At 47.2% G+C, this 20678-nt stretch overlaps 1 protein-coding gene and 1 long non-coding RNA gene across 2 annotated transcripts in view; one reads left to right on the top strand and one right to left on the bottom strand.

Moving 5' to 3' along the window:
• Positions 1-20678, top strand: part of LOC138764479 (uncharacterized) — a 36681-nt gene that overhangs the window by 1881 nt on the left and 14122 nt on the right. The window lies entirely within an intron of this gene.
• Positions 1041-13840, bottom strand: LOC138764475 (uncharacterized). Its single transcript, XM_069940451.1, has 2 exons — positions 5234-13840; positions 1041-1129 (listed from the first exon to the last, which is right to left on the bottom strand). Exon 1 carries the CDS (start codon positions 11703-11705, stop codon positions 10302-10304), a length of 1404 nt encoding a protein of 467 aa, XP_069796552.1. The 5' UTR covers positions 11706-13840; the 3' UTR covers positions 1041-1129; positions 5234-10301.

Here is a 20678-nt window from a genome sequence, read left to right as displayed (position 1 = left end):
CTGAAAGAAAAGTCTTACAGGGTCTCCCATCCCCCCTGGTTGCATAGCTTGAACCAAGTCTGAGGTTTAGGAAACCAAGTGAAAACACCAGGTGAAATGCGAATCCATACAGCCTTGCAGGGACTTTCTCCTACTGGGTATTTGCCGGCTCGTGAGAGACAATAAAAACCAGAGGGGACGTTAGAGAGAGACCAGGTTTCTCTTGATCTTGTTCGGTTAGTTGTCCAAATGCGGGAAATCATGGTCAATGAATTGAGAGGTTCTCCCCACCAAGGCCATTGTTCTGACATCCGTGGACCCCCGCAGACCCAACAATTGGTTACATTAAAAGTTCCTGCAATTTTAGTTGCCAGATCTACAAAAAGGTTTTCTCCCCCAATTGCATTTCCGAAACTTACATGGTTATTTGGATGGACTCGAACTAAGTCCGGCTGTCTTAAAGGGACAGGCAATTTCAAGTGTGGAGTGTAACTTCTCATTGGAACAGTACGTTGGTGTATGCAAAACCAGAGTCCATCAGGGCATGGTGGGCTTGAGTCACCTTTCCAACCATTAAGAGGGAAAGGAGTGGTATTAGGAATCTGTATATAATGACCTATATTATTTCCTTCTTTTTCCACACAAGGGGTATATGGATGTTGGGTGGTATTTTCTGCCCAGCATTTCTCAGGAACTGAGGTATGGGAAATGAAATTACCTTCCTTTCTTCCCCAAATGTGGTCCTGAAACAGGAACACTGTATCTCTGCATTTCTTACATTTCACACCTGATAAAGACATAGGCAAACTAAGAAAAATCAAAGAACATAACAATAACATTGTGAATTAAGTCTTTTTGCGAAATCGTAAGGTAAGAGGTTTTTCTCCAGGAATACAAGTCCAATCTGAGTTCGTATCAGGGTCCTGTGGCGCCTCTACAGGTCCCTTAAATCTGGATGCGTGTGTCCACCCCTTCTCTCTTGTTCGTGCTGCAGCTTCTGTAGTTAAGAGAACTTGGTATGGACCTTCCCACTGGGGCTGGAGTTTTTCAGTCTTCCAGGTCTTGATAAGAATCCAGTCTCCCGGTTCCACTTTGTGTAAAGAAAAGTCTAGAGGCGGTGTTTGTGCCAATAGTCCTCTCTTTCGTAAATCTGTAAGAGAGCGTGACAGTGCCTGTAAATAGTTCCTAACAAATATATCCCCTTCCCCCAAGGTGGGACACCCCTCAACTGTACTCCAGAAGGGAAGCCCAAACATCATTTCATAAGGGGACAGCCCTACATCTTTTCGTGGGGCAGTACGAATTCTTAATAAGGCTAGGGGCAGACACTTCATCCAAGGCATTTTAGTTTCCACCATTAACTTTGTCAATTGGATTTTTAGTGTTCCATTCATACGTTCGACCTTCCCTGAGCTTTGTGGATGCCAAGGGGTATGTAATTTCCAAGAGACCTGTAATGCATCACAAATCAATTGCTGGATTTTTGAAGAAAAATGTGGACCCCTGTCTGAGTCGATAGAATCCATTATACCATATCTGGGGATTATCTGCTCTAGGAGGAGGCGAGCTACTGTAGAGGCTGTAGTATTTATTGTTGGGAAGGCTTCTACCCATCGGGTAAAGTGATCTATTATCACCAACAGATATTTCCATCTTTGAACTTGAGGTAACTCTGTGAAGTCGATCTGGATACGTTGAAAAGGGCGTATGGCTAATGGTTGACCTCCCATGGTCCCTGTCCTCATTATCTTCTTATTAATTTTTGTGCATAGGTAACAATTTTGCACCTCTTGTTGGGCCAAGGTGTAGATTCCCTTACACACATAATCTCGAAGCACTGTGTCACATAAGGCTTGGGTGCCCCAGTGGCTCTGTTGATGCAGGTGTTTTAAAATATTGCGAGTTATTTCTTTATTTAGAACAATTCTTCCATCTGGTGTTTTCCATGTTCCATCAGGTAACTGGCTTGCGCCCAGCTGATCCATGTTCTTTTCTTCCTTAGCAGTGAAAATGGGAGCTGTCTTTATGCCTTGCCTTATTGGGATTAAAGTCAGCAAACGGACTTCTTGTTGCATGGCTGCTCTTTTGGCTTCTTCATCAGCCAGTCTGTTTCCAATTGCTGTTGGGTTATCTCCCCTTTGATGGCTTGGTATGTAGACCACTGCTATTTCTTGGGGTAATGTTAAGGCTTCTAGAGTCAGAGTAATCATCTGTTCGTGTGCCAATTCCTTTCCTCTTGATGTAATTAGACCACGCTCCTTCCAGATCTTACCAAAGGTATGCACTACCCCGTATGCGTATTTGGAATCTGTGTAAATTGTTCCAATTTTCTTTGCCAGTATTCTGAGGGCTCTCTGCAAGGCATATAGTTCACAGGATTGTGCTGACCAGCTTCCGGGTAGTCTCGTGGATTCTACTACTTTCCAAGTATTTCCTTCTATTATAGCATACCCATTTCTTCTCATTCCGTCAACACATCTGGCGGAGCCGTCAATGTAGAATTCATATCCTTCTCCCAGCGGAGTATCGCAAAGGTCTTCTCGGGTCTTGGTCTGAAGATCTGTCAACTCGACACAGTCATGCTCCACCTCTTTCTCTGTGTCACTGCCGTATAAAAATTGAGCTGGATTGCAGCTATTAATTTTTGCAAACTGTAAATCTCCTCCAACCATTAAAATGGTTTCATACTTTAATATGCGAGAATCAGTCAGCCATCGATGGGCAGTTTGTGGTAATAAAACACTCACAGAATGGGAGGTGTACACAGTCATCTTTCCTCAAAAGTAAGTTTACGTGCCTCCTCTACCAACAGAGCAGCAGCCACTACTCCCTGGATACACGTCGGCCATCCGCGAGACACTGGGTCCATCATTTTGGAAAGGAAAGCCACTGGGTGTCGCTGACCGCCTTTTTCCTGTGTTAAAACTCCCACAGCTTTCCCTGGTTATGAGTGACAAATAGCTGGAAGGGCTGTTTTAAAGAGGGCAGAGTGAGCACTGGGGCTCGTGTTAGGCGATGTTTCAAGTCCTCGAATCATCCCTCCTCCTCCTGGGTCCATTTCAATGGATAGACATTTTCATTTGTCAGTTTATCATACATAAACTTCACCAAAGCTGAGTAGTCCTCTATCCATAACCTACAGTATCCTAAGAGTCCCAGGAATTGTCTTATTTCCTTCTTATTACGGGGTAAAGGCATTCTAGTGATTCCCGCAATTCGTTCAGGGGCAATTCGCTTCTGTCCTTTACTTATCTGGTGTCCCAGATATATTACAGTTTTCTCAACAAACTGTAACTTGTTTCTGGACACTCGTAGACCCTTTATCCCCAGATAATTCAAGAGTCTAATGGTCTCTCCCCTCATTTCTTGTTCCTTGGGTCCTGATAATAGTAAATCATCCACATACTGCATTAGTTGGGAATCATCAGATTGTGGATAGTCCATCAGGATTTGTTCTAGCCTTGTATCGGGGGCATTCCCTCTTAAAGTGTCCTTCCTCATTGCAGTAATAGCACTTAACGAACCTCCGGGGTCTTCCCTCTCTTGGATATTTTGGATTGTTTAGAGGAAGGTTTTGTTTTCTTTCCCCTCTGGATTCAGCATTCATCTGTCGGATAGTCTGTACCATAACCTTTGTCGCCTTCTTTTGATCTTCTTCTTCTCTCTGCACATATACTTTTTGTGCCTTTTTTAACAGTTCACTTAGGGGTTTTTCACTCCAGTCCTCCTCCTTTTCTAGTTTCTTTCTAATGTCTTGCCATGATTTGGAAACAAATTCAATTCGAATAAGCTGTTCACCCATTGGTGTACTAGGGTCCACACCAGCATACTGTTGGACATTCTTTCTCACCCTCTCCAAAAAATCAGTAGGGGACTCGTCTTTCCCCTGGTGGTTCCCAAATGCCTTGGTAAAATTGTGACCCTTTGGCACAGCCTCCCGTATCCCTTTAATTGTCCACTCTCTATATTGTCTCATACTTGCCAATCCCTCGGGTGTTCGTTTGTCCCACCTGGGTTCATTTAAGGGATATTTTTGTTCATGGGGTCTAGGGTCCCCAGGTTGTTCATATTCCCACATGAGGAGGGCAGCCCGTCGAATCATCTGCCTCTCCTGGGGTGAAAATAATGTTCCCATTATTGCCTGCATCTCTTCCCACGTATATGTGTTTGGTCCCAAGAATTGGTCAAGCTGTTCAGCCAGTCCTATAGGATCTTCCAATAACTTTTTCATTTCTTTCTTAAATCCCCGCACCTCTGTACTAGTTAGGGGAACATTCACATATCCCGTTCCCCCTCCCGGTCCTCCCATAGGAACTTCTCTTAGGGGATTTAGGTTTATTGAAAACTTTGATGGTCCTGGACCAGTCTGGGATCTTGTCCAGGGTCGGTTTACCGGTGGAAGTTCAGGGTCCGACTCCCTTAATTCATCCTTTTTATCCCGGCCCCCTTGGGGGCAATCAGATTCATCACCTTTCCCCTCCGGTAATAAGCTTTCCTCGGGCGCAGTAGGCACCGGGGGAATATAAGGAGGGGGAAGGTTGTCCAGAGGTTCCCATTTCTTTTCTCCTGCCACTCTCAATTTAAAACATTCTGTTAAGGATCCTGGCCAGGGAACCCAACAAAATGCATATGCTGACTCTTCTTGATTCACCTTTGGTCTCGAATTTACATATATGTTTAATGCTTGTCTAACCCAATCCTCATCAGATCCAAATTTCGGCCACCAGACCGAGGAACCTTTAATAGGTTGTTTTGACCAAAGGAGACAATATTGGATCATCTTTTTCTTGTTTTTGTCCCGATATCTTTTACTATCCCAATTTTCAAACATTCTCCCCAAAGGGCTGTCAAGGGGTACTCCCAGGAATTGTCCTGAATTTTCAGACGAGCCCTTAGATTTTGATCCTCCCATTTTCCCACCTAGATCTGTTTATCGTTGCTGAGGACCCTCTCGCTCTGGACCCTACTCCCTTCCTCTCAGACGCCTCGTCGGAGGTGCTGTCCCTCCTTCGGTTACCGCTGAGGTTTTCCTGGGGTTGACCCCTCTCTTCTCGGCACTTCGTCGGAGGTGCTGTCCCTCCTTCGGTTACCGCCGAGGTTTCCCTGGGGTCTATCCTAGAGTCCCGCGACAGGGTCCTCACACAACGACAAAAGATCTATACTTAATCTATTCCGTTAGGTTTTTATCCAAACAGGTGTATCCCGTTACACCTGTTACCCAATCCCCACACCACAATCGTAAGTCGTCACTTACCGGTGTCTTCCCGGGGATTGAACCGTCACCCTTCTCCTCTCCGTCTTGTCGTGTCACCCTGTCCGGATACCACTCGCTCAAGCCGCCCGAAGCGACGAGCAAGGGACTAGGAGCCGCTGAACTCAGCGGGGTGCACCGCCTCCGATGTCCCTCTTCTCGCCTCCCCTCACGGCCGGAGTGTAGATCCCGGACGAGCCCCCATTTGTCAGAAATAAAACTTCTCACACATGAGTCTCTTTAAAACTGATGACACGACAAGCTTTATTTACAAGTCTGCAGAGTTGGACTCAACTGGTTTCTCACCAGTTAAGCCCCGATACATACAGTGCATTGATTTTTATACCTTTATTATTTGCCCTTCCCCTTCTTATTAATACTGTTTTAATTGGTTAGTATTACAAAAACATTCTAAGTATAACTGCATTATTAATTATCACGTTCGTTACGTACGCTGTGAACTCTACATTCACTGAATTCTGTTTCTCACACTTCTTATCAATCCTTTGTCTCCTGCATGTCTCTCACTATGACCATGAAAAGATAGGTTTAAAAAAACATATTCAGCAGCTCCTTCTGTCCTTGACTGCTAGTAAACTCTCTGTCCGTTCTGGCTTCCCTGTTTCTGATTAATCATCACATTTTAACTTAAGTCTTTTTAACCTAAATTCTCTATATCACACTTTTGACCAAAGAAGGATGAGAGGAGACTTAATCGAGGTCAACAAGATTCTGAGAAGCGTAGATAAGGTGGACGGTCGGCACCTTTATCCCAGGGTAGGGTCAGAGGACATTTGTACAGTGAAGGGAGGAAAGTTTATAGGGAGACGACAGGGGTAAATGTATTTACACAGAGAGTTGTGGGGGCCTGGAATGATGGTGGAGGCTGGAACATTAGGGGCATTTAAGAGACTATAAGACAAGCACGAGGATTAAAGAAAAATAGAGGGTTACGGGGTAGGAAGGTGTATTTTTTTTATGCTGTCTGTGATTCTGGTAATTCCAATTCGCAGATAGCATTAGAATTGGACCCTTGATACTAATGCCAGCCTGGGACCTGTCATGGAGAGGCGGCGCCCACCACCTGGTGGCCCTGCTGCGCTCTACTTGCCAATCAAGGTCAACACTCACCCCAAGCCATCAAGGTGACCCTTGCGATGGGCCCATCTAAATCACCAGGTGCTGCAGTCCAGACAGCCTGGACTCAGCCCTGACCTTCACCCAAATGGGCCAGGTGGATCATCTCGACTGAGCCCCTGCTCAGCCCCTGCACTTGGCTTCGAGCCATTGGTCACAGCAGCCAAGGGGGCCCAGCCTTCCCTGAGTTATTTATAGTTCTGCCTGCAGAACTATAAAGGGCCATGTGCCCCTTTGTTCTGCCTCTGGACTCCTCGTGGCATATAAGTAGCATCTTTCACACTGGGTTGGGGTGAGACCTGAGGTCAGGTAGCAAGCGCTGTGTCCGTACCAGTCAAGGGGTGGGGGCTCGTAGTATCACCTTGATCTGATTGTTGAGTGTGTGTGTTGTCGGACTCTGGCTTTACCTTACTCTTAATTTAGTCTATGTGTGGTCTGAGTCCAGCGCGTTCTTTGAATGAAGTGATAGGAAAAGGTATTCGGTTCAACAGTCAATTTATTACACAGCACAAGAATAAAACTTAACAGAGCTCTGGGTCACTCATTACTTCATAGGTCACCTGCACAGTGAGCTACTCCCCAAGACTGACCCCTATTGTCCAGTTGGTTCAGTTTATATAGGTCAACCTTATCATACAGAACAAAAGTTGGCTTCCTTTGCTAGATTTCATTATCATACAGAACAAAAGTTGTCTTCCTTTGCTAGATCTTTTTGCATAAGGGTTATCACAAGTCATCTCCTGTTTTGCAGATATCTGGGGTGTAGCGTTCCCATCTTAATCCTCCAGGCAAGACTATCCTGTTGTTTTGATCAGAAATTAATTCATCCCCAGATATTTCTAATCACCATTCTGTTCCTGTCTGGCCAATTTCTGCTGTTCTCTTTAACACCTCCTCCTGCCTTAATCTTCCTCCTAGACTGGTTTTCCATTCCCTTTGTTTCTTGCAGGCCATTCTTTGTTCTGATCTGGCCTGTGTCTCCTGTGCTACTCACCACCTCCTTTAGTTTGAGCATTCCTCCTAAATCGTTTTATGCATTTCCTCTCCCTGTATTTTGGAGCAGACAATTTTGCTCAGCCAGCTTTGCTCCATGCTGTGATTGCCACTTAATCACATTCCTTTTTCCCTGAACCATGCAGTAAATATACACTTATTAATTAATCATTTATTTCATACTGTTTTAACCCCTAGATTCCAACAGTCCCCCTTTTGGTCTCATGAAAATGAGACCAACCACCAGTTAACTTATGGGACCAAGACCTCAGGAGTTTTTGCAAGGACCGGCATCTCCGACCCCTTGTTAAACTTAACCTCACAAACTTGGCCATTATGAACACACTTCAGTTCAGTGGGGGCCCCAACACAGTGTTCAGGAACGTCAGTCCAATCCGCAAAGTACTGTTTCGGTTCGTTATGGGCTTCCCAGGCTGACCACAAACACTTTGTACAGTTGTTTCCTTCTCCAGATGCTTAAAGGGCTAGGAACAACATCACCCATAGTCCCCACATAGTGTCCATCACAGCTCCCTTCATTGTTTTGATGCCAATAAATCGATTATGCCGTCAACCACTGATACACAGTCACCGTAGTCCAATAGTCTCTTTAAAAAGGGACGTTAAGTGTTCTTAGTCCGTGGTTGCTTCACAGGTTCTCAGTCACCTCCGTTCGAATCTGTTCCAGTGTCTGTGTCGGTGGGTCCGTTGCTGCACACTGACTCCAATGATACCACGTCTCGCCTTTTCCTTGTAGTCGAACCGCGTGGGACGTCCTCTCCACCACTCTGTAGGGTCCTGTCCATCTGGGCTCCGACCACTTTCTTTTGATGACCTTTAGCAGAACCCACTCCGCGACTGAAGGTATCGGTGTTTCCCCTTCTCTGTTGGGACTTGTGACCTGTTGTGAAAAATCTGACACCAGAGCCGTTAGTTTTTCATAATAAAGCTTGCATCCCATTGAGCTTACCTCATTCTTCGTAGTCTGAATTCCGGCTCCCGGTCCTGGAAACTGGTGCCCTGTTTGTAGTTCATATGGAGTAAATCCTGTCACAGAACTTACCGAACTCCTTATTGACATCAATGCCAGGGGCAACGCATCCACCCAATTTAGTTTGGTCCGTGCCTGTACTTTCCCGATCTTACTTTTTATTGTTTGGTTCATCCTCTCCACTTTCCCTTGGGATTGCGGATGGTACACCGTTCCAAAGGCATGTTTCAATCCCAACATTGCTTCTACCTCCTGTAGATCATTATTCTTAAAATGACTTCCATTATCAGACCTAATTTTTCTAGGAAATCCGTGTCTCGGAATATACTGGTTGATCAGGAATTTACATACCGTCCTTGCATCTTCTCTTTTGGCAGGGATTGCCTCCGGCCACCCTGTGAACACATCTACTGCCACTAAGAGGTATCGATAGCCACTTACCCTCTCAATCATGTCCGTATAATCAAGTACGATTTCCTGCCCTGGTAACTTAGGTAGCGGGAACTGACCTTCATGTGGCTTTACAGTCACCTTTACATTGAAAGCTATACATACCTCACACACTCTAATATGGTTCTCCACCATCGCCAGCAGGAAGGGGTGCCACCAATGTATCAAGTACCTTATCATCTGCTTCTTTCCACAGTGTGTTAGCCCATGCGCCTCCTCGAGGAGAGGTTTCATGAGTCCAGATGGTAAAACTGGCCTCCCGTCTATCGATCTCCATAGTCCTTGATCCTTGGTTGCCCCCCTTTCCTCCCATACCATCCTTTCCTGAGGTGATGCCTTTGCTTGTCCTGTATTATTACTTCTACCCTACATGGTGGTAATAAGTCATGTGCTGTTCTGTCTGCCTGTATCATAATAAACTGAGGGCCGAATCCTGCTGCCCTTTTAGCGGCCATGTCCGCTTCCTGATTTCCCCGAGCCACCATCGTATCTGTTCTATCATGTCCTTTACATTTAAGAACTGCTAATGCCCTTGGTTTCAGGAGGGCCTCAGCCAGTTTCCTAACATCCTTCTCGTGTTTAATTGGGGTCATTGCTGCTGTTAAAAACCCACTTCTAATCCATTGACTAAGTTCAACCTGTATTGTCCCTACCACATATGCCGAGTCTGTATATATATTGACCTCCTTCCCTTCTGCCCATTCTAATGCTGCTATCATTCCCTGTAGTTCTGCGAGTTGTGCTGACTCCTTTCCTCTCACTGTCCCTGTAATGATTTCTTCAAATCCTCCTGTAGTTTTTCGCACCACCGCATAGGCAGCTTTCAATCCATTTGTGGGGTGTCTGTAACAACACCCATCTGTAAACAAGGTTTCATCTGGTTCTCTTAAGGGTGTAGCCTGTAAGTCAGGTCTTATTTTAATATCCTTCACTACCCTCTTCTCACAACAGTGTGGTTCTCCCTCTCCCATATTGTCTGCCATGTTAATGCCTTCATGGGTAAATGTAACATTTGGAGCATTCAGGATCTTTTCTAGTCTCGTCTGCCTTAGTGAAGTCATTGTAAATGCTGTTGAGCTCACAAATGCTGCAATGCTATGTGTTGTTGATACCGTCAGGCCATGTCCCATTACGATGTGTGCCACCTTTTGTAGAATCTTTGCTACTCCCGCTGCATGTCTCGTACATGGTGGGTGTCTGTCTTCTTTCGGGTCTAGTGTGATACTCACATACATGAGCACACAACTTCCACCCCCTTTTTTCTGAAAAAGAACACCATCAATTGTGTGTGCTTTTTCAGAAACATCCAAAAAGAAAGGTAGTTTATAATTTGGAATCGCCAAATCTATAGCTGTTGTAAGAGCTTGCTTCAATAGAATAAAACTCATCTCAGCCTGTGCAGTCCAATCAAGTGTAGCTCCCAGATTCCTCATCCCCTGCTCATTCACCAAAGTTTGCAGTGGATGTGTCAACTCACCATACGATGGGATAAACTGCCTACTATAACCTGACAAACCCAAAAATGAAAGCATCTCTTAATGGTTCTGCCAGCGGCAAGCAAAAGAAAGCATTCGCTAAATCTATGCAAGAGAACCACTTGTGGTTAAGGGTTAAAGCAGTCATGGCAGTATATGGGTTTGGTACTGGAACTGTGGGTGTTCTCACAATACCATTGATGCGCCTTAAGTCATGGGCCATCCGATATTTGCCCGTGTCTTGTTTAGGAACAGGTAAAATGGGTGTATTCCAACTAGAACGCGAATGTTCCAACACCCCTGAATACATAAGGCCATCAATGGTCTCTGCCAAACCTTCCTCAGCTTCAGGTTTGTGGGGATACTGCATCTGCCAAATAGGGGTGTAATCTGACAGTTCGAAGGTTATGGGATCAACCTGCTGACAAAAACCCACATCTGCTGATCCCACTGACCACAGGTTCTCAGGGAGAGAATCTAGCATAGGGGCCGAGTCGGGGTGATCCATCTTCTCTCTACCATGAAAGCGTTCAATCTGTCTATGCTCAAGGAGGACTCGATCATATGTCGGGGACAAAATCATGTTTCCCTGACCAGATGAGGAGAACTGCACTGTCGGTATTTGGATATCGGACCAGTCAGCTAGGGACATCAAGTTCCGACACCTCGGTCCCAAATCTTTTGCCTGGTGAGTAGTGCCAATTGCAAGGGTGACATGAGGAATGGCCTCACCTGCCATCTCATACCATTCCAGCTGTTCAGATGTCAGTGCCACCGCAGCGGCCACTCCCTCCTTTCCTACCACTATGTAGTCCGAATTAATCTCCCATTGCATGCCCTCTACCTCTTCATAAAAGGCATGCTGATACATTTCATCCCCATCCCTATCCCTATCGTAAAAGAGGGTCATATGGGGAGGGTCCGAGGGAGGGGTATACGGGTGTAACGTCTGGATCCACGGCTTCCATTGATTATAAAGCTTTAGCAGCCCTCCCTTTTGTGGGTCCTCCGGTTCCAACAGCCCCCAGTAAATGTCAGCCCATTGTCCCTCAGACGCGGATCCTCCAGCTGCCGCCAACAACATCTGAGAACTGGAATGCAGTGTAGTTAATGAACAGTTCATAGAATATCCATTTGGAAAGGTGACCTCTATTCCGCTGGGTCCACAAAGGATCGATGCTCCGCACTTGACCAACAGGTCTCTGCTCAAGAGATTGGTAGGGCACCTGGCTGACAAAATGTATTGATGTGTAAAAGTCTGTCCCGCCACAGAAGTGACTAGTGGTGTAGAAAACGGCAGATTTTCTGGTGTACCCGAGAACCCTATCAGCTGGACGCTAGAGGATGATGTTTTATCTTGAAATTCAGTGCCAGTGAGTGTTGAAAATCTGGCTCCCGTATCCACTAAAAAGGATTCTTCCATGTCCATAACTTTAATCTGCAGGAAAGGGTCTGCCAACCTAGCCTGATCGTGGGTGCTCGGGCTCCGTCACTGTGGGCAATATTGCTCCTCCTCTGTCAGCAAAGGGAATTGTCTCTTTGGAGCTAAAGCCGCATGGGGTGCCTGATGTACCGGGGGTGGCACTGACGATCTCTGGGGCTGGACCCAATGCTCATTTTGTGGTGGTCCATATCCCCTTCCCCCAGTGTCCCGAGGATCCCAAGCCAGGGGGCAGTCTCTCTTCCAGTGTCCTGGCTGACCGCATACAAAACATACGGCTGGTTGCATTCGTGGAGCACCCCGACCTCTCCTTCTTACTCGGAATCCCCCCATTGGACCTCCCATTCTGGCCACATAGGTGGGACCCGGTGCCCAATATGGGGCCGGGTGCCAACTCATATTATTCCCTTGTGGTGGCTGCGGTGGCTGCTGAATCATCTGGTTCGCACCCTTTGAGGAAATCTTTTTTGCCTCGTTTGCCTTTCTCCTAGCCTCTTCCAATTGAAGCTTAAGGAGTTGCACTTGTGCCGACTCCATAGTATGTTTGTCCTCCTTTTGCTTAGCCCTGTAACGTTTCATGTGATGGGTCAAATATTTTTCCCATTGCTCACTCGAGCAGCCAGGAATATCAGGGTTATTCTCTAACGCCTCCCTAACTACAGCTGGCAGTCCGCTCGTTACTGCAGCCCTAAAGAGTGTAGTCTGCAAGGGATCTGTGGCTGGGTGTACTCCTGCTTTATCCGTCCAACTCTCCTTACACTGACTCCAAAAGGTCGAGATCTCCTCATCCTCTGACTCCTTTTGTCTATTGTGAGGAGTGGGGGTGGTGTGATCCTCTGACATTCCTACCGAGAAGGCATTCTCAAGTGTCTGTTCTTGCTCTCTCTCATCTGTTTTTTCCAGTCGCATACTAGTTTCCCTCACTTTACATACATCATTCTGTATTTCCTTTGTTAACTCCTTCATTTCCTCCACCCTTTCCTGCATAACTCTCTTAAGTCACTCCTTCGCCTCCTGGAGTTCGTGACCTGCTAATTCAGTGACATTCACTATTCCCTCATTTATCTGCATCACTGGCATCTGGGGAATAGGATAAGGTGGTGGCAATGTCTCTGGTAACTTTGGATATAGCAGGGCTGACGGCTTAACCTTCCCTGTATTCTCCTTAGTGATATGGGATCCCTTTTTAATATCATGTTGAAGGTTCGCTTCCACAGCCATGCAAGCCAATGTCATAATGTGTAAATCTGCCCTTCTCTGTTCCTTCACTTCTCTCTGTTGTTTAAACCTTCTTCTATTCCATATAGATTGTTGTCCTTTTGCCTCATGTTCCTGTACCTCCTTGGCTGCTTCCCTCTCTGCTTCTCCTAAGTACAGTACCAGCCGGATTTTTTCAAACCCTCGTGGTACCTTCCCCTGATTCTGCAGCTCTCTCCATATCTGTTCGTACCGTGCCATAGCCTGTACCTCCTCTCCCTTCGGTAATCCTCCCAGTAATTGATTCCTTGTTTTTTCCCCACTGTCGGTTTACAGATGGGGGAACCCCTCTATCTCCCCCGAGCTCTTGCCCTACATCCCTATTTACTCCTTCCATCTCCATTCTGATCTTTAACCCTTTAGACTTCGTACTTCACTGGGTCTCTCCCCTGGTAGGATTTTGACACCCTGCAATATACTTCGTCCCTTCCCACGTTATTATAAACACCAGCAGCACACTACACACAATCCTTAAACAAATACTTATTATAAACTATTATGATACACTAGACGATTCCTAAACAGATACTTATCCACTATAGAAGCAAATAACTATAAAACAATACACCTTATACAGATACTGATTATCCACTACTATGGTATACGATCCTTAATCAAATACTTATTACACACTATAAAAATAAATAACCATCACAATGCACCTTATACAGATACTTATACACTACTATGGCACACGATCCTTAATCAAATACTTATTACACACTATAGAAGCAAACAACCATCACCATACACCTTATTCTAATTGGCCAAGTGTCTAAAGCTATCTCTCAAGATCGCTACGAGGGGACTCCAACCCCCTTCTACTACGGGGGACTCCAACCCCCTTCTACTACGGGGGACTCCAACCCCCTTCTACTACGGGGGACTCCAACCCCCTTCTACTACGGGGGACTCCAACCCCCTTCTACTACGGGGGACTCCAACCCCCTTCTACTACGGGGGACTCCAACCCCCTTCTACTACGGGGGACTCCAACCCCCTTCTACTACGGGGGACTCCAACCCCCTTCTACTACGGGGGACTCCAACCCCCTTCTACTACGGGGGACTCCAACCCCCTTCTACTACGGGGGACTCCAACCCCCTTCTACTACGGGGGACTCCAACCCCCTTCTACTACGGGGGACTCCAACCCCCTTCTACTACGGGGGACTCCAACCCCCTTCTACTACGGGGGACTCCAACCCCCTTCTACTACGGGGGACTCCAACCCCCTTCTACTACGGGGGACTCCAACCCCCTTCTACTACGGGGGACTCCAACCCCCTTCTACTACGGGGGACTCCAACCCCCTTCTACTACGGGGGACTCCAACCCCCTTCTACTACGGGGGACTCCAACCCCCTTCTACTACGGGGGACTCCAACCCCCTTCTACTACGGGGGACTCCAACCCCCTTCTACTACGGGGGACTCCAACCCCCTTCTACTACGGGGGACTCCAACCCCCTTCTACTACGGGGGACTCCAACCCCCTTCTACTACGGGGGACTCCAACCCCCTTCTACTACGGGGGACTCCAACCCCCTTCTACTACGGGGGACTCCAACCCCCTTCTACTACGGGGGACTCCAACCCCCTTCTACTACGGGGGACTCCAACCCCCTTCTACTACGGGGGACTCCAACCCCCTTCTACTACGGGGGACTCCAACCCCCTTCTACTACGGGGGACTCCAACCCCCTTCTACTACGGGGGACTCCAACCCCCTTCTACTACGGGGGACTCCAACCCCCTTCTACTACGGGGGACTCCAACCCCCTTCTACTACGGGGGACTCCAACCCCCTTCTACTACGGGGGACTCCAACCCCCTTCTACTACGGGGGACTCCAACCCCCTTCTACTACGGGGGACTCCAACCCCCTTCTACTACGGGGGACTCCAACCCCCTTCTACTACGGGGGACTCCAACCCCCTTCTACTACGGGGGACTCCAACCCCCTTCTACTACGGGGGACTCCAACCCCCTTCTACTACGGGGGACTCCAACCCCCTTCTACTACGGGGGACTCCAACCCCCTTCTACTACGGGGGACTCCAACCCCCTTCTACTACGGGGGACTCCAACCCCCTTCTACTACGGGGGACTCCAACCCCCTTCTACTACGGGGGACTCCAACCCCCTTCTACTACGGGGGACTCCAACCCCCTTCTACTACGGGGGACTCCAACCCCCTTCTACTACGGGGGACTCCAACCCCCTTCTACTACGGGGGACTCCAACCCCCTTCTACTACGGGGGACTCCAACCCCCTTCTACTACGGGGGACTCCAACCCCCTTCTACTACGGGGGACTCCAACCCCCATCTACTACGGGGGACTCCAACCCCCTTCTACTACGGGGGACTCCAACCCCCTTCTACTACGGGGGACTCCAACCCCCTTCTACTACGGGGGACTCCAACCCCCTTCTACTACGGGGGACTCCAACCCCGTTTTGTTTTATTCTTTGGCTTTAACGAGGGCTTTTGCAGAGTAGTGACAACACACAATTTATCTTTGCCAATAGCAGAACTTCGTTAAAACAGGCGTCTGCTTACCTCCCTTTGTAGGATGGTCACTTGTTGTTATCACCACACCACAATCGACCAGTGTTTCGTATCTTTTTCTTCGTCACTTCTCCATCTTCATCACGTCGGGGTCACCAAATTGTCGGACTCTGGCTTTACCTTACTCTTAATTTAGTCTATGTGTGGTCTGAGTCCAGCGCGTTCTTTGAATGAAGTGATAGGAGAAGGTATTCGGTTCAACAGTCAATTTATTACACAGCACAAGAATAAAACTTAACAGAGCTCTGGGTCACTCATTAGTTCATAGGTCACCTGCACAGTGAGCTACTCCCCAAGACTGACCCCTATTGTCCAGTTGGTTCAGTTTATATAGGTCAACCTTATCATACAGAACAAAAGTTGGCTTCCTTTGCTAGATTTCATTATCATACAGAACAAAAGTTGTCTTCCTTTGCTAGATCTTTTTGCATAAGGGTTATCACAAGTCATCTCCTGTTTTGCAGATATCTAGGGTGTAGCACTCCCATCTTAATCCTCCAGGCCAGACTATCCTGTTGTGTTGATCAGAAATTAATTCATCCCCAGATATTTCTAATCACCATTCTGTTCTTGTCTGGCCAATTTCTGCTGTTCTCTTTAACACCTCCTCCTGCCTTAATCTTCCTCCTAGACTGGTTTTCCATTCATTTTGTTTCTTGCAGGCCATTCTTTGTTCTGATCTGGCCTGTGTCTCCTGTGCTACTCACCACCTCCTTTAGTTTGAGCATTCCTCCTAAATCGTTTTATGCATTTCCTCTCCCTGTATTTGGGAGCAGACAATTTTGCTCAGCCAGCTTTGCTCCATGCTGTGATTGCCACTTAATCACATTCCTTTTTCCCTGAACCATGCAGTAAATATACACTTATTAATTAATCATTTATTTCATACTGTTTTAACCCCTAGATTCCAACAGTGTTCATGTAACTTCCCCAGTTTCTGTCGGTTTCCCCCTCGTCTTCCGAAAGTGTATATCTACCCCCTGCGTATTGTGTATGTGTAGAAATTTGCTTCTGTTGTCTCCGTTCCATTCCGGAAATAAACGTGTGCTTTGTACCTGCACTTTGGTCTGGTTCGTGTGAACCAGTGGGACCCACACGAACGCGAACAGCAGGACCACAAATGCAAGGCGACGTTAATCACCCCCTCCAGCTAAGGACAGGAAACACGCAGCGAGATGTTACCTGATTATCCAACGTGATCAGCGCCGAGGAGCAGAACGTTCACCCAGACTCCCTCTGGGTGAACTCAGGGAACTGGCTCGTCCTCATGGGGAAGCAAGGAGCCCCGAGCAGGGAGAGCGAGAGTCCGAAGGAAGCAGCTTCAGATGCGAGTCCTCCTGGCTCCTTTTATACCGAGCCTCCGCAGGAGAGGCAATCACAGTTCCACGGGGGTGGATGGGGGGGGGGGGGGGGGGTCCCGTCTCCTCATCAATCGCCCTGTCAGTGGTTAACCCAAAAAGGTCAGAAAAGGAAGATAAAAGTAGATCCGATTCCTCGCTGGCAGAGACCACGAGTTGGACGAGCTGAGGTGCACCTCAAGGATGCAGGAAAGTCTGCAGTAAGAACACGACGCGGGAGAAACTCAGCCGGTCAAACTTAAAAGAACAGAGGTAAAAATACATCTTCATCGATACATTTTTCCAGGGCTCAGGCCCGATGGCTGAGTTTCCCCAGTGTCGTGTTGTAACTCATTGACTCGCTCGGCGCGCAATCACGGACGGCGAGGAGGAAACGAGCAGGATGGGATGCAGCGCTCGGCGTGAGCTTCGGGTGGGACAAGACCCAGCCCTCATCCAGGGGGTGGCAGTGGGGAGGACCAAGATCTTCAAATCCCTAGGGGGGGGGGGGGTCAATATCTCCGAGGATCTGCCCCGGGGGGGCTTTTCACACTTCCATCGGGCAAAGAGGTGCAGCGGCCATCACTCTCTTAATGAGTAAGGAACCACAAGGCGCTGCCTCACTTGGGAAGGGAGCGACCGTCAGTGTGAAGGGAGTGTTCAAAGTGAGAAGAGATCGTCTCTCATTGAGAAGAGCGCCCCTGAGTGAGAATGGAGCGTCCTTCAGTGGGAAGGGAGCGTCTCACAATTAGAAAAGAACGTCTCTCAGTGAGAAGGGAGCATCCCGCAGTGAGAAAGGAGCGACCGTCAGTGTGAAGGGAATGTCTCACAGTTAAAAGAGAAGGTCTCTCAGTGAGAAGAGCGGCCCTGAGTGAGAAGGGAGCGTCTCTCAGTGAGAAGGGAACGTCTCTCAGAGAGAAGGGAACGTCTCTCAGAGAGAAGGGAGCATCTCTCAGAGAGAAGGGAGCATCTCTCAGAGAGAAGGGAGCATCTCTCAGAGAGAAGGGAGCATCTCTCAGAGAGAAGGGAGCTTTCGTAAGTGAAAAGGGAGCGTCTCTCAGTGAGAAGGGAGCATCTCTCAGAGAGAAGGGAGCTTTCGTAAGTGAAAAGGGAGCGTCTCTCAGTGAGAAGTTACCATCCCTCAGTGAGAAAGAAGCGTCCTTCAGTGAGAAGGGAGAGTCTCTCAGTAGTAACAGATCGTCACTCAGTGTGAAGGGAACGTCCCTCAGTGAGAAGGGAGCGGTCTTCAATGAGAAGGGAGCACCTCTCATTGAGAAGGCAGTTTCTGTTAGTGAGAAGGGAGCGTCGCTCAGTGGGAAGGGAACATCTCTCAGTGAGCAGGTAGCTTTCATCAGTGTAAAGGGAGCGTCCTTCAGTGAGAAGGGAGAGTCTCTCAGTGGGAAGGGAGCATCCAAAAATGGGAAGGGAGTGTCCCTCAGTGAGAGAGAAGGGAGCATTCCTCAGTGAGAAAGGAGTGTACCTTAGTGACAAGGAGGCATCCCTCAGTGTGAAGGAAGTGTCCCATACTTTGAAAGAAGTTCTCTTAGAAAGAGAGCATCTCTCATTGAGAAGGCAGCTTCAGTTATTGAGAAGAGAGCATCACTCAGTGGGAAATGAGCGTCCCTTAGTGGGAAGGGAGCGTCTCAGTGAGATGGGAGCTTTCATCAGTGTAAAGGGAGCGTCCCTCGGTGAGAAGGGAGAGTCCCTCAGTCAGAAAGGATCGTCCCTCAGTCAGAAGGGATCGTCCCTCAGTCAGAAGGGATCGTCCCTCAGTCAGAAGGGATCGTCCCTCAGTCAGAAGGGATCGTCCCCCAGTGAGGAGGGCGCATGTCTCATTAAGTAGGGAGAGTCTCTCTTTGAGAATGGAGCTTCCATAGTGAGAAGGGAGAGTCGCTCAGCGTGAAGGGAACGTCTCTTAATGAGAAGTGAGCGTTCTTCAGTGAGAAGGGAGCGTCCCTCTACATGCCCACAGTGAGAAGGGAGAGTCCCTCAGTAGAAGGGAGCGTCTCTCAGTGGGAAGACCACGTCTCTCAGTGTAATAGGGGTGTCCCACAGTGGGCTGGGAGCGTCCCTCAGTGGGCTGGGAGCGTCCCTCAGTGGGAAGGGAGCGACCCTCAGAGGGAAGGGAGTGACCCTCAGAGGGAAGGGAGCGACCCTCAATGGGAAGGGAGCGACCCTCAGTGGGAAGGGAGCGACCCTCAGTGGGAAGGGAGCGACCCTCAGTGGGAAGGGAGCGACCCTCAGTGGGAAGGGAGCGACCCTCAGTGGGAAGGGAGCGAACCTCAGTGGGAAGGGAGCGACCATAAGTGAGAAGGAAGCGTCCATAAGTGAGAAGGGAGCCTCCTTCAGTGAGAAGGGAGAGTCTCAGTAGGAACGGATCGTCCCTCAGTGTGAAGGGAACGTCCCTCAGTGAGGAGGGCGCACGTCTCATTAAGAAGGGAGCTTCTCCGCACAACAGACAATATTTGTAAATTTATTAACTTAATTCATGCAGTAGAAGGAAATAAAGCACCGGCAGTAGCAGTTGCTTTAGACGCAGAGAAGGCCTTTGACAGAGTAGAATGGAATTACTTGTTCAAAGTATTGCAAAAATTCAGTTTACCGGAGAAGTATATTAATTGGATTAAAGCATTATATGAGGGACCGTTAGCGAAAGTGACAGTAAATGGACATGTATCAAAGCAATTTAACTTAAGCAGGTCAACGCGGCAGGGATGCCCACTATCACCATTATTGTTTGCGCTAGCTATAGAACCACTAGCAGAATCGATAAGAATAGATAATAATATAAAAGGAATAAAAATAAAAGACAGGGAATATAAAATCAGTCTATTTGCGGATGATGTGATTGTGTACTTAACAGAACCAGAACTATCAATAAAAGAACTATATAAGAAATTGAAGGAATATGGAGAAGTGTCGGGATACAAGATAAACATAAATAAAAGTGAAGCAATGCCTATGAATAACGCGGATTTCTCAAAATTTAAGGAGGAATCCCCATTCAGATGGCAAATGCAGGCAATAAGATACCTAGGTGTGCAAATAAACAAAAATCTAGGCCAATTATATAAACTCAATTGCAATCCACTAATGAAAAAATTACAGGACGATTTAGAGCATTGGAAAGAGCTACCACTAACACTGATAGGAAGGATAAACTGTATTAAAATGAACATTTTTCCAAGGATACTATACTTATTTCAGGCATTGCCAATACAACTGACAGAAAAATTCTTCAAAGAGTTAAAGAAAATAATAAGGAGATTTTTATGGAGAGGGGGGAAACCGAGGATAGCACTAGATAAATTAACAGAATGGTATAAACAAGGAGGCTTACAATTGCCAAACTTCAAAAATTATTATAGAGCCGCACAATTAAGGTATCTATCAGATTTTTATCAAACAAGGGAAAAACCAGACTGGACGAGACTAGAATTAGATAAAATAGGGGAAAAGATACCTGAACACATATTATATAAATGGGACGAAAAATTGGTACAACATAGAACTTCTCCAGTATTACACCATCTCCTCAATATATGGAAGAAGATTCATGTAGAAAGAAATAAAATAAATTATCAAATACCAAAACTAATATTGACGCAAAATAAGCTACTCCCTTTTACAATAGACAACCTTTCCTTTAGAAAATGGGAAAAAAAAGGGATTAAAAGAATAGAAAATTGTTTTTCAGGAAGTAGATTCTTATCCTTTGAACAAATGAGAGATAAGTACAATATAACTGGAGATACAGCGCTGGCATATTACCAACTGAGATCCTACTTGAAAGATA

Source organism: Narcine bancroftii, chromosome 5, assembly GCF_036971445.1.
Source record: "Narcine bancroftii isolate sNarBan1 chromosome 5, sNarBan1.hap1, whole genome shotgun sequence".
Lineage (NCBI taxonomy): Eukaryota > Metazoa > Chordata > Chondrichthyes > Torpediniformes > Narcinidae > Narcine > Narcine bancroftii.
This window is presented reverse-complemented; position numbering and strand designations above follow the sequence as displayed.

Bases quoted from the DNA above. Each gene is read 5' to 3' on its own strand.
- LOC138764475 (XM_069940451.1), bottom strand. From the start codon at position 11,705: ATGGACATGGAAGAATCCTTTTTAGTGGATACGGGAGCCAGATTTTCA.